Below are 25,562 nucleotides of genomic sequence, written 5' to 3' on the forward strand. Positions count from 1 at the left end.
TGAATTGAATTGAATTGAATGTCAGTTCAGAGTGACAGTGTTTCAGTGACCCTGGAAACCAGGCCTGAGTCTAGTTAAACAACACTGCCCTCCGCTGGAGGCCCCTGAGTGGGAACAAGCGTCAGCTGCCTGCTGATGCAAAGCCTCAGCGTGGACGCCTTCACCTGGAGCTTACTGCTGGTTCAGTGTCTGCCTGCCGCCGCTCTGGAGGAATAAAAAGCTGAGAGAGAGAAGAAGATTGCTTGAACTGCACCGTAACTCCACTCACCTGCTTCACTCCTGAGGTCATTTCTGCTTTTGGTCTCATTCTCATTTGATACGATTCCTAGAAAACCCTCACATTCATTTTAAAGGTTTGATTTGCTGAAATCCAACTGTATCTGTCAATGCAGTCAGATTCTATTTCACCTATTGGTGTTTGTGATGTCTGTCTCTGAGATTTTCTGCTCCCACCCCAATACAAGGGAGGTGAACGCAATTTTATTTTCAAGGAATTGAAAATTTATCTTTGAAGTTTTCTTTATAACCGTTTTATTACCATGAAAATTGCCGTGATCCGTGGATCAACCCCAGCACAGTCCGAAGCGTCACATGCTGTAGCCTCAGTCTCTGCTTCAACTCTTCATTTAAAGCACATCTTGAACCAAAAGGATTTAAACAGTGATTCAAGGGATTTTCACAGTGTTTAATTTCTTATTATTTTCTTCAACTACGCATTTTGTGTTCACTTACAGTCACTACAGACTGAAATGAAAACAGCATTGGCCAGATACTAATGATTATTCTAGTCAAGGATCAATTATCCTTCAAGCTGTGCCTCAGTTTACCGGACTTTCTTCATCAGTTTGCCCCGTGTTGCACGTTATGTCACGTCTGTTAACTCCCGGTCCATAAACTCACCCCACTCTCAAACAGGAGCCACTGCGTTCATCAGCGTCGTGGTCCCAATAAACGGTGTCACTGACATGTTTAACACTGTTTGGACCCGATAAAGCTCCATGAACAGAGCCGCATGTTTCCAGTTTGTCGCTAGTGTTGTTTTATTCATGGGGTTTGTTGATTATGTGAAAACAACTAATATACTTCAATATTTGAACAGCTTTTAATTTGGTTGCGTTAACAAGAAAAATGAGCTGCCACTCACAAGTGGAAAATGTTATTTTAAGTCCCTCGATTAGTCCTAATGTCAGGGAACTAATGTTTAATTTCCCAATTTATGACTTTTAATTGGCTTTTTTCATTTAACTGTGCAACATAACGTGAAGAGTTTAAGGCCCCAGCTTCTCCACTGTCATAATTAACACGTTAAGACATAAAATGAAGGAGGAGAGACATCGCACCAGGTTTGGATCATGAATCCTTTAATCATATCCTCAAACAAAATAGACTCAGTGTGCAGTGAATAAATAGAGTAAATAAATATAGTTTCTCGCAGATGCACAGTTTGATGATGCTCAGGATGTTATTTCCTGGACCTAAACTTGAAAGGAGTAAAGTACAGAGAGGCCTCAACGCTGGACAAAGAACCGAGGAGAGAAAGGAGACACGGCCACGTCTTCACAGGAAGTCAAAGGTTCCGTCCCGTCAGAAGCCCGGACTTCGCTTCAAGATGTACGGCCTCCGGGACTTGGTGGTGTGCGCTGCTTGTCTCTTCAGGATGTAGGGGGATTTCCGCTTCAGCGGGGTCTCGCTGTTCTCCTCCGCGCTTTCTAGCGAGTCGCGGAGTAGCTGTCGGGGGCAAAAAGAGGGAGAGCTCAGACGCAGCCCTGGAGAAACAGGAGCTGATCTGGAGTCGCATTAGCTGCGATCTGACACCCAACGCTGCTGCGTGAGGCCTGGAGGCAGCTTGGACCAGAGGGGGAGACGGGTGAGTGAGTGAGTGAGTGTGTGTGTGTGCGTCTCACCCGCTCCTCCCGGCTCTGCAGCGCTCGGCACAGGTGCTGCAGGCTGTAGAGCTCCTCCAGCAGCCGCACGCTCCCCGCCGCCCGCTCGCCCTCCTCCTGCTCCTCGGAGCTCCACGCCTCCTGCCGCAGGCTGCTGAGCAGCCGGCACAGGCTGGAGAGCGACGTGCGCCAGTAGGGGGCGCTCTGCTTGTTCTGTTTCATCTGCATGGAGACAGGGAGAGACGGCTGAGCATGAAGCTGGAATCTAAAGCACCGCCATCATTGGGACCTTGCTGTAACCGAGGTAACTGATATTTCTGAGCGTGCAGGCGATGATGAGGGGGTTCGTTCCTTTGCTGCTCGCTGTTCCAGCGCTCTGCCTTCACTCCACACACACTAAGAACGCGGCTGCTTTTACAGGAGCAGGAGCGTCCACAGAGTTTGTCCACTGTTAGATGCTTCGGTCACCTGTCGCCTCCTCCGGCCCCGACCTGCTGGTTTAGTGAGTGAGACCGAGCCGGGCCCCTCTCAGTGCGTCTCCGAGGGTGAAGGCGAAGGGAAACAAATGGCAGCAAACCAGTTTAACGAGCAGCATCTCCTCCACAGAGCAGCGCATCAAACTCCAGCTCCGTTTGTTCATCGGAGGAGAGACGTTTAATAAAAGCTGAACACGACAGGGAGCACGTAGACGTCAGAAATGATTAACAATCAAAGACCTAACGGTTTCATCATGAAACAATTCATCATGAATTTCTCCAGTTAATGAAAAGCATCACGTCCGATGTTCAGAGCCTCCACAGGTTGAGGTCGCTCTGAGTTCACGGTTCAGCACCAAACATTAACCAACGATCGCTGTCGCTGGAACAATGAACCATGTGTAGCAGAAACAGACGAGTGGAGGAGGCTCCTCCTCCGTCTCTAAGGTAATCGAATAACATGTGAACAATTCAGCTCATCACTTCTGTTCAGCTGTTGCCTAAAGACACGATGATGTTGTTAGGATACAGTCTATTCCTACGAGTCTGCACTTAGCAGCCTCTCAAGACCATCAGTCATCCAGCAACTTATTACTGTAATCAACGCCCCGAGCAGCCTCCGCGCATCAGCGCCAATGAATCACACGGCTGATTTGTCACAACGCGTCTCTCCACTGTTATGTATCGGAGCGGTGGAGGCTGTCGTTAGCAGGCGTGGACATCCCTCTCCTCACGTTCAGCCCGTCCCGCTCTGGAGCTCACAGCAGGGAGCACGAGTGGAGAACTGTGAGCAGCGTCTTTCAGCCTCACTTGTTCCACGACGCAGCCACTGATCTGAGCTGATCCTGTTTGTTTCTGCACATTTGAGTTGAATGAATAAAGCGTTCATTTCAGGTCTCTCCACAAACCAATCCTGTCAGAGCACATTATTCATCTGCCTGTGAACCTGTGTGACGGTACCTTAGAGGTGAAGAGGCTGCTGAGGAGCTCCTCTTCCAGCGCTCGCTGCTCCTGGTCCACATCTGAGTCAGAGGGGAAACGAGATATAACCTTCAACCAAATCTAATCACAGTGAATCAATGGTGAGTGACGGCTGCAGAGGAAATGTCAGGCAGCTGTAAGAACCATCAGCTGCGCTTAAACCTTCTCACTTCCTGAGCAGAAGTTAAACAGCAGCATTTACATCAGAAGTGTGAAACAGAGACAAGTTTAACTGGGCGAGAACTCATCAACCCGACGGACCATTGAAGCTCCCAGTGATGGGAAGAAGGCAATAAAGACGTATCGATTAATATTAATACCATTTACAGTTTAATGTTTACCTGACTCATTGGATCCTAGTTAAAAAAACAAGTAAATAAAAATAAATGTTCTTTATTTTGAAATGAATCAAATATTTCTGTTATCAATATGTTTGATCAACTAAAATAAAATAAGACTCAAAAGTGTTGAGGTCGGACCCTGGTAGGAGTCCAACACAGCTCCCGTGTTTAACTGCTCATCACAAAGGCCCCGTCGCGGTTCCACCTCGTGAGGAGAAGCAGAACTCACTGTGCTGCTTACCTGTGCAGAGTCCACCACATGTGAAGCAGAGGAGGAGCACACACGCCAGCGGTGCCTGCATCTCGCTGAGAGGACCAACGCGCAGAGTCACAGGGAACGCCGCAGCGGAGGCTCTAGTCCATGGGGCGAGGGGTCCGACTGCTGCTGACGGGCTCCAGGAGGGTGTGGAGCTGCTGCTGCTGCTGCTGCTGCTGCTGCTGCTGCTTCTGATGATGATGATGATGATGCTGCTTCTGCTTGGTCTCAGCTCCAACAGCTCTTCTCCTGTCCTTCAGTTCGTCTACTTGGATGTGAAGTGCTCTGGGCTCCATTCCCCCACTTTATAAGAGCCAATGTGATGTCAGAGGCTCAGCCCCCCCCCCTGTCCTCATTTCCACCCCTATCCACCCACCCACGGATGCAGCCACCTCCATCCATCCATTCATCCAGCTGCCGGTCCCGCTCCCACCGCTTCGGCAGACGTCACTTTGGCATCACCAGGCGAAAGGCTTTTACGTCAGGGTTTGTGAGATTTGCTTGTTTCATCTCATGAATGCGCACAGCGCAGGGTTTGTTTGGCACTCGTCTGCAGGGAGGGGATGCAGAGGTGATGCTGTGGGGGCGGGAGCATTCACTGTGTAGCAGCAGCTGTGCTCCATCACACCTTTATGAGCCAACGGCGCCTGTTTTCACATCAACAGGTGACGGCCTGCAATTACTCACAGTGAGACGTCACCACTTTAGATGGGGGTCAAAGGTCACGCTTCACTCTGGAAACATTGGTAATTACTCCCTTCATGGGGTCCTTAAAAGCTTTTGATCTATTGCTCCTTTAGATTTTCTTTAATTAAACTGAATTCATAAAATGCACAATTAAACAGAAAAAAAAGTTAATCACTACGAGGTGAAACCTGGACCCTGAGCTCCACTGCTTCACCACGCAGCTCCCCATCGCCTCACTGCTTTAATTCATCGTGAATCTGTGTGAGATGTGACTCCAGCTGATCTGTCATTAACTGGCAGTTAATGACAATGTTTCCTGTGTTTAGCTTTCTTCTTATTATTATTATTCTCCTTTCCCTTCTTCTTCTCCTCCTTCTTTTTCTTCTTCCTCTTCTTCTTCATCTCCTCCTCCTCCTCCTTCTTCTTCTTCTTCTTCTTCTTCTTCTTCTTCTTCTTCTTCTTCTTCTTCTTCTTCTTCTTCTTCTTCCCCTCCTTCTTCTTCTTCTTCTCGTCCTTCTTTTTCTTCTTCTTCTTCTCACTCCTGCCAGTCGAGGCAGATGGCCGCCCAGCCTGAACCCGGTGCTGATGGAGGTTTCCTGTTCAGCTGCTCCTGGTGTGAGTGCTATGACTGGCATTAATAAATACAAATAATTGCATTGGTTTTATGACATTACATTATCAGTTTTCCTTTGCCAGGATCGTTTTTGCCATTTCCTCCTTATTGAATTACTGCATTTTGGCTCTGGGTCAAACATAATGACTGTGGGGCCACTGGACTTCAGCGTTTATGTTTTCATCACGGTCCGTTTGAATCTCATGTGAACAAATAAACACTTGAAGTGATTTCGTGCACGTCTCTTTCCTCTCGTTTCCCTGTTGTTGCAAGGGGGCAGAGTTTCGCCCATAACTGAGCGCAGTGTGGGAACACCTCCTCCGCCTCGGGACGGGACGGGACGGAGTTGCACTCGGGACACCGTCAACTCTGCTGAAAGGCGCCCACGCACGGCCACGCACGGCCACGCTCGGACTGTAACGCCCGGTTGCTGCTCCGCGTCGAGTCATGGCTCCGTTTGGAAAAGGGTTCCTCAAAGCGCGACTGAAAAACAGGTAATTTGCTCCGAGGAACCTGTTGTTCGTTTGCGGGTGTTTCCATCGCCGTCGAGGAGATTTGCGCACGACGCGGCGCTCGCGGGATTTAAGTGAAGTGCGCGAGGGAAGTTGGTTCTTTTTGTTGTTTTGTTGGTGTTTGTAACTCGACAAATTCAAATGCGCCAGAACCAAACAAAGCATCAATAAATATCATTAATAAACACGGCGATACTGTTTAACCTAATGTGGAGTAATTATATAATATATGTATATTTATATATTATATATGTGACATTTCGTGTGTAAATGTTACAAACGTGTTGGATTTGAAGCTGGCTTCATCAAATTGACTGATTTTTAGCAGGTTCGGTGCCTGAGTTGAGGCCTGGCCGCCTTCTTGGCCTCAACTTTCAAACGGTGGAACGCGAGATCACCAGTCCGTCTCCTGTTACTGTTGCAGACAGTCCATGTGGGATTGTTGCTGAGTTTTATTTGGGATATTTGGATCAGGAGCCAGGGTTTGGACAGGATTCATGTTGCCAAGGATTAGGAGGCTTTTCATTCAGGGAGACTTGGTATTTTTATTAGCTTTGCCTGTTGAAGATCTCATTTACCACAAAACTCAGCACAAAAGGGTTTGGATTAGGTTCAGAAATCAATCAGAAGAAGCAGCTCGTTGACAGTGGCACCAGCAGCAGAATGGATGTAATTCCCCATCACATAAAGCTGAAGATGAATTATAACTTCAAACAGTCTGACTGAAGCTGTCTCGAGTGCAAGTCTTATTTTTTTAAGTTGCGTAGTAATTACCACCACAGCACCTATAATTACTTCAAGTGTTTAGATCTGCAGATATGTTGAAGTCGTGCTTTGGGGGACTGGCTTTTACATGCGCTGAGCTGGATGTTTGCCAAAGCCTGACAGGATGAAGGCGACGTGAAGTGTCCAAACTTTCCCACACTTCGTGTTCCATCTCAAACGCGGCCATTAACTCTGACAGCATTTGTGTCCGCGCTCTTTGCCTTCGTGTGTCGTCGGGAGTCGTGTGCGTCACGCTGGTGTCGAGGCCTGAAAGGATTTCACATTCAGTTGCCAAACGGTGACATCTGTGACCAAAGCAATGAAGCGGCCGCTCGCACTCCATCTCGCTCCGAGTCACAGCGACGGCGTGACAGCATTGTGCTACACAAAATATACAACGCACTGAACAACTGAGCAAGTCGTTATTTCACCGGACAAACACTTACCTAGAATCAAAGTAGGAGGAGGCTGGTTCTCAGAGGAAGGAGGCCCCGTGTTGTGTCTCTGCTCTCAGATGCTTATCACAGCAGGAGTCATCCCACAGATCAACACATCCAGATAAAGGAGTGATGTTATTTCCTCCCCAGTCCCTCATCCTCCCGCAGATAAGAACGGGAGGAAGCGTCTCCCGTCCTGCTCTGGGTCCTTCTCACAAACATTATCTCTGCTTTGCTTCCATCATTCAAATCAAAGCAGATCTTCGGTTTGTGTTACCTTTATTGATCTCATGCTCTGAATAAGTGAGAGTGCACACAAACAGTGGAAACATATTCAAAGCAGGTAAACAACGTTTGTGAACGAGGCTTCATCAGCCGTTCCGGGTCCAGGGTTCGTTAGAGGCCTAATCTTCCCAAGCATTTCTTAATGTGTGTGAACGCGATACTTGAGCTGTGTTGCTGCTTAAACATCAGCGGTGGCAGAGCTCGCGTGCTGGGGATTTACCTGAACTCTCAGCGTCTGCATGTTTCAGCTCACGGGCGGCACCGCGTCGGGTTCTACGTCTGTGGTAATGTGTTAACGCCGCCACCGTCGCCACCGAGGAGCGGAGCTGTAATGTCTCTGTGACCCAACCTCATCACTCATCGTTTCAGCGGGTTCCTCGCTCAGGTCAGCCTCGGCTTCTGGGTTCAAGCCCAGGTCAAGCAAGTCTGCTCAGGTTTCTGGGTTCGCTCAGGTGTGAACTGTGGAGGACGAACCGGGCCCGTTTCACAGAAGCAGCCTCCGTGTCGGTGCTGCTTGGCCTCCTTTGGCCCAGAGCTGCAGCCCTTGTCTGGGAAGTGAACGGCAGCTTAGTCCCAGCTCTTTTTCTGCAGTCGGTTCTGGTGCTGAGGGCATGGTTCCCTCCTGCATGTTGGAGCCTGCGGATGGAGCTGGACTCCGGGCGGCGGGTTGCTGCAGTGCTGCCTCCTCCCCTCCCTTGCGCTGCCTATTGAGCGGGGGCAGGATGTGGTCTGAGCGCTGGCGATTGTGACCCAGGACAAATACAGGTGTTTCCCTCTGCTGTACCCTCTTCCTGCTCAGCTGAGGGTTTGGGCCAGCGTCTCTGAAACGCTGACGTCTGGGGAGCTTGTTTATTCACCTGCACACTCGCGCTCCACTGTGGACGGTGGTTGGTCACATGTTGAGGCAGATGAAGCTTCACGCAGTGTAAATAAGGCGTTAAACCCATCAGCGTGGCCAGTGGAAGCAGCCGGCGGCGTTGCCCAGACAGGCCGGCTAGCGTGTAGCAAACAGGTGTGGTCCTTCCTGTGTCCACCCTGCGTGTTTGCCTTTTGCCTGCCGAGGGTCTCTCCTTAACCATTAACCAGCCTGTTGAGCTGCAGCGAGTGCATTACATTCCTGAGACCTGATTCAGCCACAGTTTACACAAACCGCTTGTGTTTTCTTGCCGCGTGGGAACTAAACAGACTCGTATCAGTTGTGCGATCAGCCCCTGTGAGACGAGGCCATGTTGGACCCCACCTCGCTCGTGTTGCCGTGCTTTCATCGCTCATCTCCAGAGGATGTGTATTTTTGTCCACCCTCCCTGGTGACATGTGGTTAATGTGGTTATTGCCGTGCACGGAGACACGGCAGCTACAGGAGGAAGCGACACATCTCCAGCCATTCCTGCACAGCGAGGCTTCAGATCCCCGTGAGTCCATCCACTTCAGATAAGACCAGTGTGTATAAACTGAAACCAGGAGGCAGCTCCTTGAATCTGGGCTGATTAGACAATGTCAGGTTTTTGGACCTGAAATTCCGCTTTAAGGTGGATTAATGGCACCTTTTATTATTACCGGCTTCATCAAAGGTGACTGACAGAACAGCCTTCCTCCAGAGTGAGAGGAAGAACAGGTTGAGGCTCCTGGTGATGTACACAGATCATCTCACAGGACTTTTGTGTGTAAATTCACTGTGACAGAAACGCGAGACATCCAAGTTAATCGAGTTAATCACATGAGCTGCAAAATATCTCATGTTATCTTTCATGTAGCTCACAACACTGTACATCATCCTTTATCAGGACATCAGATCGTGTCTGGCAGCGTTATCTCCTTCTACGACTCGTTTAATGGCTGCTTATTAGCTCCTGGATATTACCGGTGGTCCATTAACCATGCAAGAAGCCGATCTCTGCAGCCCATCAGAGGTCAGGATTGAAGCAGGTTTTACGGTCCAGACCTAAAGGTAATGAGGGCCTTGGGGTTAAATAGCTCAGAACCGAAGCATTAAGTGATCGTCTCTGATGAGTAAGACGATGAACAGTCTAATAGAATCAGAGCAGGGAGCACGAAATGAGCAACGTGGCTTTCTGCTCATCGGCCTAATGGAAACCCATCAAAGTGGGTTGTATTTAAGAAAATATACTTGTTGGAAATGCCAGAAGAGCCTCAAGGACACGACAGGGACAGGGTATCTGTAGCAGAGACGCGTCGCCCCATTGGCAAACAAACTCAAACAAGATGATGACAAATCTGCTCAGCAGCTGCTGTTTCTTATGAACCTACAGGAGTAAAAAGACTTAGTTATGTTTGGTTCTGTTGCCCCAAGTCTGAGAGACTGTACAAATATAATAAAGGAGATTTTGTTTGTGTCCTCGAAGGCACTGAACCATTAGACCAATGGAAGCCCAGCAGGGTTTGACGGGATGGGTTGAGTCTGACAGGTTTGACGGAGCTGGACAAAAAGTAAAAGCCTCAGCTACGAGTGAGCATGTTTCTCACACCCAGTGTGTTGGAGGAACGAAGGGATTCAACCACAGTGAAGTCACTTTAGTTTTGTTTAGTTTTGTTGTTTTTACTGTTTTTCCCAGGCTGTAATTCTAAGCTTTGTCTTTATGTTTGGCTAGGACAAAGGATGCACAGCCTGTGGCAGGAAAGGAGATCCAGGTCACTGTCTGCAATGAGGAGAAAGTTGTTTGTGGAGTAACGAAGCACACAACGTGTGCAGATATGATTCAGGCCTTACTGGAGGACCACAGGTCAGTGCCGGAGAGCAAGCGGCTCCTGCATGGGGAGCCCAAGGACTTCTGCCTCGTCGAGCGGTGGAAGGGTTTTGAGAGAGCACTGCCTCCTCTCACCAGAATCCTCAGGCTGTGGTATGCGTGGGGCGACCAGAGACCCTTTATCCAGTTTATTCTTGTAAAAACCAGTGATGTTGTGCCTCAAACAACCAAAAAGGCTGCAAAGTCAAAAGGGGCCAGGCCAAAGCGATGGGAGCACGGCTACTCCCAGTATCCACAGTCGCTCCCAGTAGAGAAGCAGAAGCGCATCGTGAAGAAAGCTTTCCGTAAGCTGGAGAAGCTTCACAAGGAGAGCCAACTCTGCCCCGGGGCCGAGGAGGTCGACCGGATGGTGAAGCTCATCCTCCACCAGGATCACACCATCCGAGAGCAGATCCAGCGCATGAGGGAGATGGACTTTGAGATTGAACGCTTTGAGCTGCAAATGCAAAGAGAAGCAGAGTCGGGCGGTTTGCCGGGTCAGGCCTGTGGTCCGAGTTTAGACGAAGAGCAGCTGCAGGAATATCTGCTCACCAGCAGCGGAGTTCAGCAGCTGGAGCTGCAGGTTCTGATGCACCAGGAGCTCATCCTGCAGCTGTCCCGAGACATCGACGCAGAGCTGAGGAGGGCGGTCGCGTCTCCAAGCCCGGGTCCGGACAGCGAACAGGAAGGAGCAGCGGCCGCGAGCTGGGCCGCCTCCGAGGCCGACGAGTCCTTCTGCTCTGCTGAACTGGAGAAGCTGCAGGACGAATTGAAAAGCAGCCTGTTCACCGGCGTGTCCCTTCACACCCAGGCAGCAGAAGTCGACAAGCAGCTGAAGTACTATGACAACACACTTGTCTCCCTGGACCAGGAGGTCTGGGACCTGGCTGCAGAGCTGGGCTCTCTGCAGGTGGAGGAGAGTCCAGAGGAGGTGCCCGGTCCGGCCGTGCAGAGCGAGACAACGAGCGCCTCCCAGAAGACGGCGCCTTCAGACGTCACGGACACAGACTCAGACACCGGCATTAGCTCCACACACAGCCAGGACTCCCTGTCGCCATGCCTGGACTTCCCTCCCCCGCTGGACACAGACGTCTGAGCGAGTCCGCTGACCCCGGGCTGGATGGTGCCGTATTCATCCAACCGGCGCCTCTCGGGTCGCTTCTGTCACTGACTTAAGGGTCTGTCTGAAAAATGAGTCGCTGGAAAGGCTTCATGAACAAAGGAAGTCTTTTGACAGCAGCTGATGATTAGTGGCCGAGTGCAAGCGGTCGAGTTCTGCCTGTTGGCTGAGCTGAGAACATCACCTTGGGCTGTGAGCAGTTCACCGTCGTCACCGCTGGTAACTGGACATTAAAGCCGTTAAAGAAGCAAAGACTGTTTCCTGTGATGTTTGCTGGCTTTAGTTGCTAGAGCTGATGAATGTAAGTTCTCAAGCTATTTATGAATCTGCACTTCTTGTACACACTCAAGCCTAGACAGTGTTTTATATTAAAACAAGCTGGTTTAGATGTAGAATGTGTCCTAACGTTCTCTGTCCAATGCTGTAAATACTACTGTACCTGCTGTAAACTTTAACTGGAGAGAAACAAAGTATTTATCATGTAATTATATTTTTCAGCTGAGATTTTATTATGACTGTTTCCTCTCTGAGGCAAAACAACCACTGTCTGCACAAACCCTGCTTCAAAACAAGTATGATTCTAAAGTTTTATAATAAATACTAATACAGCCGCTGACTGTCACTGAGTTTGTCTTTGCCTGGTGTTCAATACGATAAAACACAGCTCAAGGGCCAAACACTAATGATCTGAGTGTTACAGGTTCCTCAAATCTTTGAGTCGCGGGGGAGAAACAAGCTCCTGCCTTCACGGCACCATATAATCATCCAAGATGGTCGCCAGGCGAGCACAAACAACAGCTCTGCTCTCGTCAGGCGCTGCTGAAAGCCTGACACTTTGTTCTCGGGGCAAAGCGGGGCTGGCTGCTGGAGAGGCACAACCTACTGTATCCATTACTTATTCACCCCCCCCCCCCACACACACACACACACACACACACACTCACACACACCGCCCATTCTCTCCTCCCTCCTCGTTGCTTCAAGCCACTTAGAGTCTCCGCCAAGCGTGAAAGGCCACGAGGTCTCACCGTCTGCGGCAGCGCCGGCCTCCAACAGGACGGCTGTGGTTTGGAGTGTTTCCACCACAAAAAGCCACAAACGTCCCTTTACAGATGTGTAGCAGCACCTGCTCTTCTCAAATAGCAGGAAATAAAGGAGCAGGTTTGGCCGCGGTCTAAGAATCCGTGTGGCTTTTCTTGCGCTGAGGCGCCAGAAGACGTCAGACAAAGCGCAGGGTGTTGGTTTACAGGCTTTGGCTGACGGAGCAGAGAAGCCCTGCGTCATTCAGTCAAGCGCAGTCTTCAGAAAATGGAGCCTGAATGCAGTGAATGTTTGAGACGGGTACACTTCCTGCTTTCCTGCACCCAGGTAGCACTTAGCTCCTCTCTGCTGCGCATCAGCAACACGCTGACAACAATAATTACATGGACCAAAATGACAATTAGCTTGGCTGCGCTCGTCTCCGGTCCCACTCAGACCACTGGTCTCATTCGTTTCCAAACAGGCCGGACTTTGTGAAACGCGCCACGTTTCTGAGCCACAGGGTCATTTTCCATTTGGCGCTGTTTTCCCAACCTCTATCTGTTGTGACAGACAGATGAAGGAAGCAGTGAGATAAGAGTCAGGAAGCGGTGACGTAAACGCTTCTCCACTTAAAGACTGTTTACACATTTTATCTTTTGTGCAACTTGCAGATTTCAACATCCCATAGTTAGCAGCTCATTGGACTGCCGGGTTTTTACGAGCCTCGAACATTTCACCTGAACGAACGTCACAGTAAGAACCAGTTAGAGAAAGTATATAATTAACTATAATAAGAGGTAATAATCCTTATTTGTTGATATATTTATTGTCAAATGCTGAGGAGGCATTTTGCCCCACAGGCACCTCCTCCAATATTCACCAGCACTTATTAACGAATTAGACGCAGCTGCCAAGAGGAAGGTTTGCTTCTGAATAAGGTTCACACTTCAACCAATCACATCGACGCTGCAGCTGTTTTACAGGCTCAGATCAGAGAATCTGATGAAACCTTTGTTCAGCTTGAATCTCATATCTTCTGCCGGTGTTTCATTCTGTGCGTCTGCTGTAAAAAACTGGGAGACGCTTGTTAAATCAGTGCTCAAAAGATCAAACAGCCAAAACGAGCTAATCTCAGTTTGACGCGTTCTCGTGAAACATGCAGCAATAAACAGCAAACAATAGATTTTGATCAGAAAAATCAAGTTAAAGCCTTGTTGTATCACTGTTGTGGCTTTGGACCTGAAGAGCTAATACTGTTGGAGCTCAGTATAAAGTGTGCGTTTGACTGCATGGATGTGACAGAACCTTGTGATGCCGTTGGTGCCAGGTCCAGAACCGACGCGGCATCGGCCAAACCCTCACCTCTGCGTCGACACGTTACAAGTCGGGACTTGACAAAGTCGTTGGGCCTCGGGCTTAATGGCTTCAATCAAAGCTCATTCAAAGTGCCAGCGTGAGGAGCTGCAGGTTAAAGCCGCCTCTGGTGAAATGACTGTTTGTCTCCTCTGTCCTGGATCAGGCTGTTTGCTTTGCCACAGGTGATGTGATGCTGCTCGCTGCCCCTCACACCCCTCATTAGGAGGACACTCCCTATGATGAGCTGGGTCTGGACATGAACAGAACCGAGCGCTGACCCGAGCGCTGACCCGCTTCATCACCAGGTGACTTCAGATGGACGTCACGACCAGCGGAGCTCAGAAAGCGAGGTCGTCCTGCAGCCAGACGACGGCGGCGCTGCCGGGTCGGACCCGGCTTGGACATTAACATTTAAAGGTCGCTCCAGCTCAGCATCACTGTTTAGACTATTCATGCAGCTGTGCAGACACAGGAGAAAGGTCACGGTCGTCAATGCAGAGACAAGAAGCATAAAGGTGGTGTTTTCCAGGCGGCTACAGTTTAGAGCAGAACAACAGTTCACATAAAGTTGATTCATCCAAACCCTCATCGCATCGACAGCACCCGCCGGCAGCGGCGCCGTCGTGATCACGTTGAGCTTCTATTATTATGCGTCCGTCTTACACACGCAGCTCAAGTGTTTTCAGCAGAAATTGGATTCGATTGCAGTGCATCGTGAAAGCAGGTGTTCAATAAACGCTACAGTTTCTGCAAAGAGCTTCGAGCTTTTCCTCAAATTAATTCCCCACAGAGACGCTGCGGAGGAGAGTCCACTCTGGTCCGTCGGATTCGAGCTCTGAGGCGTGTGTTAAATCAGGTCTGAGTTTGACGAAGCAGCAGCTGTGAACAGATGCTACTGAGCTCCTGTTCTTATAAATGCATTGGATTCATGTCCCCACTGACGAAGCACAGACTGTTTAAAGTCACCGACGGTGATGGCTCAATAGACGCCTTTTATTCTACTGGTTACTGATCACTGGAGCGCCTCAAACCAAGCAAAGACGAGGTCACGGGCGTTGAACAGCCACAGGTTGTTGTTTAAACATCCTTCATTCTCAGCAGGAGCACAGACACTCGTCCATAAAGAGGCTGCAGCGTTACAGGACCCAGTGCTGCAGCGTTACTGGACCCAGTGCTCCAGCGTTACTGGACCCAGTGCTGCAGCGTTACAGGACCCAGTGCTGCTGCGTTACTGGACCCAGTGCTGCAGCGTTACTGGACCCAGTGCTGCAGCATTACTGGGCCCAGTGCTGGTCCAGTTACTGGGCCCAGTGCTGCAGCATTACTGGGCCCAGTGCTGGTCCAGTTACTGGACCCAGTGCTCCAGCGTTACTGGACCCAGTGCTGCAGCGTTACTGGACCCAGTGCTGCTGCGTTACTGGGCCCAGTGCTGCAGCGTTACAGGACCCAGTGCTGCAGCGTTACAGGACCCAGTGCTGCTGCGTTACTGGGCCCAGTGCTGCAGCGTTACTGGACCCAGTGCTCCAGCGTTACTGGACCCAGTGCTGCAGCGTTACAGGACCCAGTGCTGCTGCGTTACTGGGCCCAGTGCTGCAGCGTTACAGGACCCAGTGCTGCAGCGTTACAGGACCCAGTGCTGCTGCGTTACTGGACCCAGTGCTGGTCCAGTTACTGGACCCAGTGCTCCAGCGTTACTGGACCCAGTGCTGCAGCGTTACAGGACCCAGTGCTGCTGCGTTACTGGGCCCAGTGCTGCAGCGTTACAGGACCCAGTGCTGCAGCGTTACAGGACCCAGTGCTGCTGCGTTACTGGACCCAGTGCTGCAGCGTTACTGGACCCAGTGCTCCAGCATTACTGGACCCAGTGCTGCAGCGTTACAGGACCCAGTGCTGCAGCGTTACAGGACCCAGTGCTGCTGCGTTACTGGGCCCAGTGCTGCAGCGTTACTGGAGGGGGGCACTTTGAAGACATATCTGAGCTTGGGGCCGGTTTGAAGTGACAGACTGCTAAGCGGCGCCATGCTCCGCGTCAGATCTGCTGAGGCTTTGAAGGCGTGCGAGCCCCGCTTCCTGTGCCATGTCGAGGCTCCCTCCCAGAGCCGCCACTTTGAACACTCCCCGTCTGTTTGGGAGATTAATGAGATTTGGGGCTAATTTTTCGACAGGTGTCCTGTTATTGTCACAAACAGCGGCACACACACACACACACACACACACACACACACACACACACACACACACACACACACACACACACACACACACACACACACACACACACACACACCGCCGTGGCTTGTTGCCATAGTAACTGAAAGCACAGCCAGCTCCTCGGCAGTCGTCGCTGCCTCTGCGTTTTTAAGGTGAAGACGTCCTGGTGGAAGACGCTGGGCAGCGCTGCTTCCTGCTGAAGACAAGGCGATGACCAGTCTTCAGGTGTTTGAGCAGAGACGGACGCTGTTGACTCTGACAAAGAGCTGCATTCCTCTGGTTCTGGGTGGACGACGCCGGGCCGGGATCCGCGCCCCCATGGGCAGTGGCTTCCTGTGATGCTTCCTGTGGAAACAGGCGTTCAGGGCAGCACTTAGAGCTGGAGGCCTGTTAGCGCTGCTGCTACGCAGCTACGCTACGCTACGCTACGCGCTGAGTCATGTGTTTACGCGATGCCGTGAAGCTTCTTATTAAAAAGTCCACAGACGCTTCGCTGTGGGTCCACTCAGCGTCCACAGTCACACGCTCAGCATTTCCATCACAACAGACAAACATTCACTCACTTACTGATCCTCTTTGTGCATCACCGCGCTGTTGACATGACACAACATGAGTCACCATCATTCACACATCCTGCATCTGGAAACGTGACACTTTGATTGTTTTGATTTTCATTGTTGAAAGTGAAAGTGTTCGTCCTCTCAGAGACAAAACACACGGTGAGGCTGTAGAACCGGGTCCAGACTCGTCACGGGACCCTGGACCTGGCACAGCAGGAGGCCGCCTCCACCCTGCGTCAGTGGTTCATTAAAACGTTAAGCTAACGTGATCTCGCTGCTCTGGACTTAGCTTTGAGGAAGCTCATGGAAACGTTCACCGCTTTGAGCTGAGCTGAAGATCAGGACACAGAGCTCCACGTTTACTGTATTTGGTCATGGACAGTGTGAAGCCCAGATTTACGATCAGCTGCTCTATTTCTGTCTGGCATTTCCTGCACCAGGCCGCTGACATTCTTCTCTGACACAATGGGCTGAACTGCACATCACCTTAGAACAACAGGGACTCCAGCAGAAGGTCGGCTGAGAGCGGAGGGTCGATGAGACGCCAGCAGCTTTAATGGCGCTGCTGAAGCTGCTTCTGTCAGCTCACGAACTTCACACTGGACTCTGATCAGCACTTTGACCTCTGATCTCTGAGCGGTGACGTCACTGCTCCGCCCACTTTGCTTTGAATGACAGGTGACATCAGAGCAGAATCACAGCAGCGATGCTATTGAAATGCACGACTCTGTGCTTCTGGCTTTTATGACCCATCGTTTCCTGATTCTGCTGCTGGAATGTGGGTTTTCCCCTGAACGCACCGATGTCCTGCCCGTTTCCATGAGCTCCAGGGAGACGAGTGCGTCGTAAACATCACCTCCTGCAGGAGGTGACATCAGCGACGGCCGCCGTGGACAGAACCTCTCATCTAAATTACCCTTTGTCAAACGCCCCCTGAAGAAAAAACAACAAACAAGACCACGACTTTCAGAACGTTTCACAGCAGAAAATGGATCCCTGCCAACAGTAAACAGCAATTACAGCACGCATGGCTGTTTATCTCCTTCAATCTTTCAAGAGCTGCTCCACCACAAAAGCTTTATTTGCAGCAGCACGTCTAAATGTCTGTAAACGTCGAGCAGCTCATTGTTCCTTTGATAGAATCTTTAAGCATCATGACAGAAAGTGTCCAACGCAGAGACACTGAATAAACAGATGAGCAGACGAAGCCGTGCGTCCAGGAGACGGGACGGAACCAGAACACAAAGCAGGACTGACACCAGAACAGCCTCCAGACGGCGGAACAATCAGGGCCACAGCCTCCTGGGAACAATGGGCCCGAAGCGAAACCGCTTCCTGAGGCCTGAACATCGCTAGGTCTCGTACTCGTCGTAACCGAGTCAGTGGAACTCTCTGAAAGTGACTCATGAGCTGTGGTTTTACATCAGGTGTTGGGTTCTGTCCTCTGGGCAACAAACGAAGCAAAAACAGACACAAAATGGGGTCCAACATGATCCTCAACCAGAACCATTCAACCACGTGAGCTCTTCATCTGCTCTTATTGGTCAGATGTGTTGCCGTGGTAACAAAAAACGTAGGGGAAGATGTTGTGTTGTGGCTGAAGTTGCTGAGACGCGTCATCTCTGTGGTCAATCATCCTCTCGTGACTGTTTATCACACAACAAACTTAACTAAGAGCCGCTCACACTTTAATGGTCAAAATGAGACAAACCAACGAGAGCTGAGTCTCAGTGAGCGTCAGCAGCTCAGCTGTTCTCTGTCAGGAGCATTGTGACAGAAGCAGGGCTGCACACAGACGCCATCAGAGGCAGAACCCACCACGTCCCTCCTCCTCCTCCTCCTCCTCCTCCTCCTCCTCCCTCTGACTTCCTGCCTCAGCGCTAACGAGAGCCGCGAGCGCCGTCACATTGTCTTTGCTCTGCTTTGTTTGTCTGCGTGTGGCTCTGGGCCGCGTCAGGCAGGCGGGGAGCACCTGTCCGTACGCAGGGGCCGACCCGCCGACCCGCTGACCCGCCGGCCCGCCGACCCGCCGGCCCGGCCGAGCTCACGTGGAGGCATGTGGCCTCTGGTGCCCCATGAGGCCGGGTCCATGAGCAGGAAGCGGGCGCAGATGGCGTTGACGCAGCAGGAAGCACCCTCCATTGTTCCTCCGTGGCATCGGGCCCACACCCAGAACCTGGACCCACACTAGAACCAGGCTCCACAGCTGAGACGCTTCACGGCTGCTTTAGGCCTTAATGTGCTTTTACAGACGCTGCCGACACGTTTTATTGAGTCGGTTTTATTCAGGTCACAGCTGTGATTCACTGGTTGAAATGTTCCTTTCAAACGTCCTTAAAATGAGCGTAATGAATTTAGTGCAGCTTGTGTTTGATACTGAATGTGCTTCACTGATCCGTGAGCCGGCGCTGGGCCCGGTTCCTCATCCACACACTGTATGCAGCACGTGGGCGAAGCCGCTGCCTCAGCGTTCAGCGACTGGAGGAGCAGCCGACGTTGAGGAGAGGCTCCAGTCGAACGCTCAACAGACGAGACTTTGGAGCATTTTAACTAATTAAACGCCACAAAGTGAAGTTAATTAAACACTCAACAAGCTCATCTTTGTTCTCTTGAACCCGACTGAAGCCGATCCGAAGCATCTGATCCTCAGCCACAAACCGCACACACTCATTTCAGAGCAGATTGATCTGTGAAAGTGTTTTGATCACTTTTGTGTTGCTGTGGAATCAGGCTTTGAGGTCTGGATGTTGTCACCTGTCGACAGATGTCTGTGTTTCAGCGAAGGCTTTGAAGGTCGCAGCTCGTTTCTAGTCTTTGGTGAAATGGAAACAAACACGATGCAGCTGAAAAGGAAAATCGGTTTGGATCCAGAGCAGCTGAGTGACACAAGCTGCTGATTGGTCCAGGATGAAGCTGCTCTCACACGTTGAGGCCTCTGCTTCCGCGTTAGTTGAGTCTCTGCTCTCATCTCTGAAGGCCGTCTCTCGGCTCACGCTCTGCACGGCTGCTGCTTCTCTGGCAGACAACGCATGCAGCCGTTTGTGAGGAAGACGACCGTGCACATGTTCCAGCTGGAACCTGAAGCTTCTCATCTGCCTCAACTACATCATTGTTTTACACTGAATTTCTAAAGGTCCTCTCGCTTCAGGACCAAACTCCTCTTCCATTCGCTCCCTCCCATCACTTAGTACTTGAAGGCATTGTTTCGCAGGAAGCGTGTGATTATCGGTGCATAGCTCCAGATCAGGTTTCAGCCCGAGGCCCTGCAGTGGTCGTTCATCTGGAGGAGCCAGAACAGAACCGCCGACCGCTTCTCCTTCTAATCCTATTGAGTGGCAGTAAAAGGTGAGAAACCCTATCACACATAAAAAGACACAGGCCTCGTTTCAGGATCCTGCTTCCCACAGCTCGTCGGGCAGGAATCAGTGGGAGGGACAGAACTTCAGGAGGACGGAGCCCGACTTTGCACCCGCGCCCTCGGCCGCTGAGCAGGGGATTAGCTCCAGTAACGGCCGTGTTCAGCCCCGAGGTCACTGGGTCAAACTGGCTGCTTCTAAGGAGACAGGAACCCGGTACCGCTCCACTGTCAGCGTGAGCAAAACACGGAAAACGCTTCAAATCAGGTAAAACCATCAAACACATCAAACGCTGCTGCAGTTAGTTACTGTAACAAGCGTCTGAATGGCAGCTGACGTGAGAAAGGAGATGCTGCTGGTGTCGTCCAGGAGCTCTTTAGGACCCTGAGGCTTTACCTGAGCTCCTCCAGGTGAAGCCGTGCTACGTTGTGTCAGCTGGGCCCGCGGACGCTGCAGGTCTCGACACATTGCTGCTTTATGATGCGTTTGATGAGCCGCTCATCGCGGTGCTGCCGGCGAGAGCTTCTTCCTCCTGGAGCTTCGCCGCGTCTGACTGACGTGTGGTTTGTCGAGTTTTGCCAGGCACTGAAAGGCTTCCTGGGAGCCTATAAATCACCCGCTGACCCGCAGTCTTCTGCAGAAGTGTGTTTATGGCCTCATCCAATCAGTCTGAGGTCACGTGTCGGATGCGCAGGCACCAAACTGCCATTTGTTGCTGAGCTCCTGTGGCTCAAAAGGCACTGCTTCGGCAGCGCTGTTTCGTGGCCTGTGCGTCGCCCCGAAAACCCACACTCGTCTCCTGTTCAGGTTCTGAGCTCATGCAAATGTTAAAGGCTGTGGAAACAAGTGAACACGGGACCGAAAAACGCATCAAACGACTCCGTCACCTGTAAGAAACAACGCTGACAGTTGCTGCAGCTGTTTGTTTGTCGGATGTGCACGACTGCCCTTCGCTTCCAGTGGGAAGGAGTTGTCCAGGCATTAAATCAGCTCCGTCCTGCGGGGTTTCACTCGGCAGGGTGGGTTTTAGAAGCTAAACAGGTTCTGAATGAGTCGGAACCTCAGCGCTGCTTCATGAGCTGCATCGGGTTCATTAGGGTTTGACATAAACATCATTTGTGGAGGTTCTGACGTACGTTTGTGTTTGGTAGCTGAACTTTTACCATGAGTAATTTACATGAGCCCCTGAGAGAAACGGCAAAGCCTTGGAACACGGAAGGAGAAATTACTGGTCGTCTTCTGTAATAAAGAGGCTGTAACTAAGAGGCTGACTCGCTTCCAGAGCTCAGCTGAGGATGTGTCGCTAATCCTGCAAAGAGCAGCTCCAGCTCCTGCGCCGCTCCTGGTGGAGCAGCCGCCAGTGTTTGCACCAATATCAGGTTAATTAAAGTGCACAGATGTGCGTTATGCAAAGCGGCGCCTAATGAATCTAATTGTTAGCTGAGTAGTAAAGGCGGTGGAGGAAACACTTGATGTGATTACGTGGTAATTTTCCCTGTCAGGACTGAGAGCGTTAATTGGCCGCTTGCTTCAAGTCGTGGCTGCGTCGCCTCCTCAGACTCTCAGCAGCTCCAGGTCCGGGTCCAGGTCCGGGTCCAGGTCCAGGTCCAGATCTGGGTCCAGGTCCAGGTCCAGGTCCAGGTCCGGGTCCGGGTCCGGGTCCGGGTCCGGGTCCGGGTCCAGGTCCAGGTCCGGGTCCGGGTCCGGGTCCGGGTCCAGGTCCGGGTCCGGGTCCGGGTCCGGGTCCGGGTCCGGGTCCGGGTCCGGGTCCGGGTCCGGGTCCGGGTCTGGGTCCAGGTCCAGGTCCAGGTCCAGGTCCAGGTCCAGGTCCAGGTCCAAGTCCAGATCTGGGTCCGGGTCCAGGTCCAGGTCCGGGTCCAGGTCCAGGTCCAGGTCCGGGTCCAGGTCCAGGTCCAGGTCCAGTAAAGAGCAGGCACGGCTCCTGGCGGCGTGTTTCCTGCTGACTGTGCAGTGAGGTCAGCCAGCGGATCCTCACGTCAGCCATAAACCTGTGAGAAGCTCCTGACTGGTTCCAGCAGCTTCATAAAGCAGCTCCATAAATCTGTCACACTCAAAGCGCGGCTGAAGGAGCTGTTTCTGCTCTGCAATTTAACAAATCAGCTCCGACAGAGAAGAAAACCACAAAATCTGCTGTTCCCCTTTCAAGCTGCCGATCGCTTGCACACGGTGACTCCAGGCTTCTTCCAGCCTCGATGGGACGAGGCTTTTTACTCCTGAGCCTCGGTCTCTGTTCCAGCAGAAGCGCTGTGACCTTTCTGTTTGCAGACGACCTCGTTCATCTTCAGCGTCGCAGGCTTGAATCGTGTTAAAGGGGAAATCGGCGCCGTGGAACGCTGACGTACTGGCGGAGGATCTACAGCTCCAGCAGACGTGTGACGACACGTGGAGGTTTCTGTTCCTGATGCGAAAAAAGAAAGAAAGAAAGAAAGAAAAGTGCAGCTCAGAGTTGGAGCGAAGCAGCGGCGCCGGCGGACGCTGTGACTTCTCCACTCTCTGTGTGACTGCAGTCCAGGTGTGAATCGCTCCCTGTGATCTTCAGAGCAGAGTCTGAATCATCACAAATAATAACGTCGCCCGGCGAGACCAGGTCCAGGTTCCGTCTCCGCTCAAACTCAGTTAATTAGTGCAGTCACGCAGTGGTAGAGAGCAGAACAAGAAGAACGACCGGCATCCAACAACAGGCAGCCGCTTCAGCGGAGAGAGATTACGGTTCAATGACGCGGCCTTTAGGCTCAGAAACCAAGACAGGGTCCACTGAAAGCTCTGAGAGCACGACTCACAGCCGAAGCCTGTGTAGGGTCAGAGCGTGCACGGTGGGCGTGCACGGTGGGGTACGTGCACGGTGGCGTACGTGCGCGGTGAGCGTGCACGGTGGGGTACGTGCGCGTGGGCATACGTGCACGGTGGCGTACGTGCACGGCGTACGTGCACGGTGGCGTACGTGCACGGTGGGGTACGTGCGCGGTGAGCGTACGTGCGCGTGGGCGTACGTGCACGGCGTACGTGCGCGTGGGCGTACGTGCACGGTGGCGTACGTGCGCGTGGGCGTACGTGCGCGTGGGCGTACGTGCGCGTGGGCGTACGTGCACGGCGTACGTGCACGGTGGCGTACGTGCACGGTGGCGTACGTGCGCGTGGGCGTACGTGCACGGCGTACGTGCGCGTGGGCGTACGTGCACGGTGGCGTACGTGGGCGTGTGCACGGTGAAGGCGACCTGCTCCCGTACACAAAGAGCAAAGAGAACGTAACCGTGGACCAGGGAGAGGGGGTCCAGCAGGTAAACGGTGGTGCCAGCGGCTGCAGCTCAGCTCCTCCAGGATCCTGGACTCCAGCTCTGGTGAGTGAGCACGCGTCATGTTGCGCTGCCTCACAGGCGTCTGTTCATGGCTGATGGAGCCACTGCTCTTCAGACACGCCCAGCGTTCAGCGTGACCTCCATCCTCATTAACAACTATGTAACTAATCAGCATATATTCACATCTGCTTCAGCTCCACAGATGTTCATGACGTTGTCTTCTGACGTCTGCCTCACTCCTTTCTCTTCATGACAAACTCCCTCTTCTCATATTAAATCTACGCGTCCTGGACTGAGCCAGTTCAGCACACACCAAATCATGTGCTTTCCCCCCAAATGTTCGCTAATGATCCGTAATGTGTTGACATGAGTGTCCGTCTGTGAATCTCCTGGTGAATCTTAATCAGGTGCTTTCGGGTCTGTGAGGAGCTGAATCCCCTGGAGCCCGGTTCTGCAGCTGAGGCCCAGCACAGCTGATGCACAGAACGGAGCAGCGAAAACAGGAAATCTGTCACAGAGCTTCAGCAGCTGCAAACTGTAGGTAAGGGAGGAAAGGTCAAAGGTCAAACCATGAAGTTCACAATTCAGATCGCTGCTAAAACTAATAAGGATGCTGCCTGTCTCCACGGAAACCACTACAGGTGATGTGTGAATCAGTTATGAGGAGGTTTAACTAAACCCAGCGCCAGTAATGAATGACTCTGTCATGGCGGCAACAAACAGGAGACCTTGTCCATCCAGTAAACCCAGTATGACCCAGGCCAGTCAGTGTGAGGAGCCGAGGCCTGACCTGCTCCACGCGCAGCTTTGGTTCTGTAACGACGATGAAGCCACACTCGCTTCTAACGCAAGAACCAGACGAAGCTTCTGTCATCAACGTAAACTCGGTCCATCGCTGAAGGAAGAATTAGGAGCCACCATGAGTTTGGCAGAATGAACGGGGCCGCTGTAATTCTGGAAATGCTGCTAAAAAGACAGAACCATGAAAACACGCTGCGTCGTCTCCTCTGGAGGTTTTTACCTTCTTCTCTGTTTTCAGGGTTTGTCGCCGTCACCTCGCGCTGCTTCAGCTTATTTTTACTCTTCTCTGTGGACGTGACGTCTCCTCTCTTTGTTCATCAGGGCTGAAGACGCAGTGCGAGGCAGCCGCTCATCCAGAAACGCACAGCGATGATTCATCTCAACCTATTTCTGCTTTACGTCCCAGTCACAGGCACCAAAACCGGCTCTCGGGACCGGAGGTGATGTGAGTGTGAGCGCGTCGGGCGCGTGAAACGGATCAAACGCTCCGCGCTTGTCTGGCGGCAGGATCAGCATCTGTGTCGTCATCCAGGAAACACGGAAAAAGCTCATCAGACAATTACAGCGACACCGGGCCACGACTGAGCCTCGGAGCTGAAGGCGTCAGGGTCCACGATGTTGACCGTGAGAAGCGAACCTTCAGCTGCGTCTCCTGCAGTGAACACGCGGAACATCATTAGTGTCTTCTATTAAACCGTGCTCTTCGTTGTAGCGAGACACCATTAAAGCCAGTCAGCAGCCGATGCTCAGGACTCGTGCCTGATGCAGGGTGGCGCCGTGTGAATGGTCTCAGACTGAGACTGAGCGGTGGGTTCACGGCAGGCGAGAGCTTCACACCTTTAACAAGGCAACAGGATGAGGAGCTGGTTCCTCGCTCACGATGATGGAGTCGCACTCACGGACGGATGCAGGTAAACAGAGAGCACTTACCCGACTCGACTTCACACAGGCCGCAAGTTCACGTAGAATTTATATAACAAAGTATTACTTTCAACTAAAATGTGTTTTAATGAAGTGTCCACGTGGGGGCAGCAGATCCCGCTTACTAAACCTTATTAATAATTAACCTAATTAACCTAAACGCTGCAGGCGACATGTAGAGTGATTCTAGTGGAGCTAGCGCTGCACTGAGCCGCTAGCACACGTTAGCTTAGCTGGTTAGCTTAGCTGCTTAGCTTAGCTGGTTCTGCTCCATGTGGGTGGATCTCCAGATGAAACCAATGAACCCACAGTGAAGCACAGTGTCCTCCAGCAGATCTAGCATCAGGATGATTCATTCACGGATGTGCGTCTCGTGACCTCTGACCTCTCAGACAGACAGCGTGTAAACACATGGCTGCTCAGAGCGTCCTGTTTGGCCACCGCCGCTGTTTGTGGACTCTGTGTCAGAGTTGAAGTGCATCCATCTTCCCTTTCAGCCTCTGGACCTGCAGACTAAGTGGCCCATCGTCAGGGCAGCGCCGCCACCTTCCATCTCCCTGATGAAACGGGTGGAGTGAGTGCGTGCGTGAGTGCCCGGCGCCCCGTCGGCGTTAAGTGCTTTTAGAAAGCCACTTATGTTGGGCTCTCAGCGAGCGAAGGGGCAGCAGCTTCCTAACACTCACACGCGTTGGTCGGTGGCGGCGCTGCCTCATTAACTTCTGCAGCTCTGACTCACCTGAGAAACGACAGCGTCGGCTTCTACTTCACTCATGAAGCTGAGCATCCTGGGCTTCTCACATTAAAAGCCAGAAGTTGGTTTTGGCTTTGTTCCACTGTCACACCTGGAAACCATCTTCCTCGGGCAGCCATCATCTTCCTCATCTCATCTTCCTCATCTCATCTTCCTCATCTCATCT

At 51.8% G+C, this 25,562-nt stretch overlaps 2 protein-coding genes across 3 annotated transcripts; one reads left to right on the top strand and one right to left on the bottom strand.

The window, feature by feature from the left end:
* Window positions 1-1,339: 1,339 nt before the first annotated feature.
* On the bottom strand, window positions 1,340-4,230 carry nts (neurotensin). The gene is made up of 4 exons (XM_029154956.3): window positions 3,923-4,230; window positions 3,320-3,381; window positions 1,905-2,105; window positions 1,340-1,728 (listed from the first exon to the last, which is right to left on the bottom strand). The coding sequence occupies exons 1-4, from the start codon at window positions 3,981-3,983 to the stop codon at window positions 1,585-1,587; spliced, it is 468 nt and encodes a 155-aa protein (XP_029010789.1). The 5' UTR covers window positions 3,984-4,230; the 3' UTR covers window positions 1,340-1,584.
* An 885-nt stretch (window positions 4,231-5,115) lies between these two features.
* On the top strand, window positions 5,116-11,711 carry rassf9 (Ras association domain family member 9). Of its 2 annotated transcripts, none has more exons than XM_029154699.2 (3): window positions 5,116-5,239; window positions 5,511-5,731; window positions 9,846-11,711. In XM_029154699.2, exons 2-3 carry the CDS (start codon window positions 5,685-5,687, stop codon window positions 11,074-11,076), a joined length of 1,278 nt encoding a protein of 425 aa, XP_029010532.1. In that variant the 5' UTR covers window positions 5,116-5,239; window positions 5,511-5,684; the 3' UTR covers window positions 11,077-11,711. The 2 variants fall into 2 exon arrangements, with proteins under 2 accessions (XP_029010532.1, XP_029010533.1); XM_029154700.3 differs by having other exon boundaries at window positions 5,174-5,239; window positions 5,518-5,731.
* The last annotated feature ends 13,851 nt before the right edge of the window (window positions 11,712-25,562 follow it).

Source organism: Betta splendens, chromosome 6 (assembly GCF_900634795.4).
Source record: "Betta splendens chromosome 6, fBetSpl5.4, whole genome shotgun sequence".
Taxonomy (NCBI): domain Eukaryota; kingdom Metazoa; phylum Chordata; class Actinopteri; order Anabantiformes; family Osphronemidae; genus Betta; species Betta splendens.

Excerpts from the sequence above, each read along its gene's own strand:
- nts (XM_029154956.3), bottom strand. The coding sequence starts at position 3,983 with ATGCAGGCACCGCTGGCGTGTGTGCTCCTCCTCTGCTTCACATGTGGT. Across the intron at positions 3,382-3,922 it reads ATGTGGTGGACTCTGCACAG|ATGTGGACCAGGAGCAGCGA; the intron begins GTAAGCAGCACA and ends CCTCTGACTCAG. Across the intron at positions 1,729-1,904 it reads TGCAGAGCCGGGAGGAGCGG|CTACTCCGCGACTCGCTAGA; the intron begins GTGAGACGCACA and ends TGCCCCCGACAG.
- rassf9 (XM_029154699.2), top strand. The coding sequence starts at position 5,685 with ATGGCTCCGTTTGGAAAAGGGTTCCTCAAAGCGCGACTGAAAAACAG. Across the intron at positions 5,732-9,845 it reads AAAGCGCGACTGAAAAACAG|GACAAAGGATGCACAGCCTG; the intron begins GTAATTTGCTCC and ends ATGTTTGGCTAG.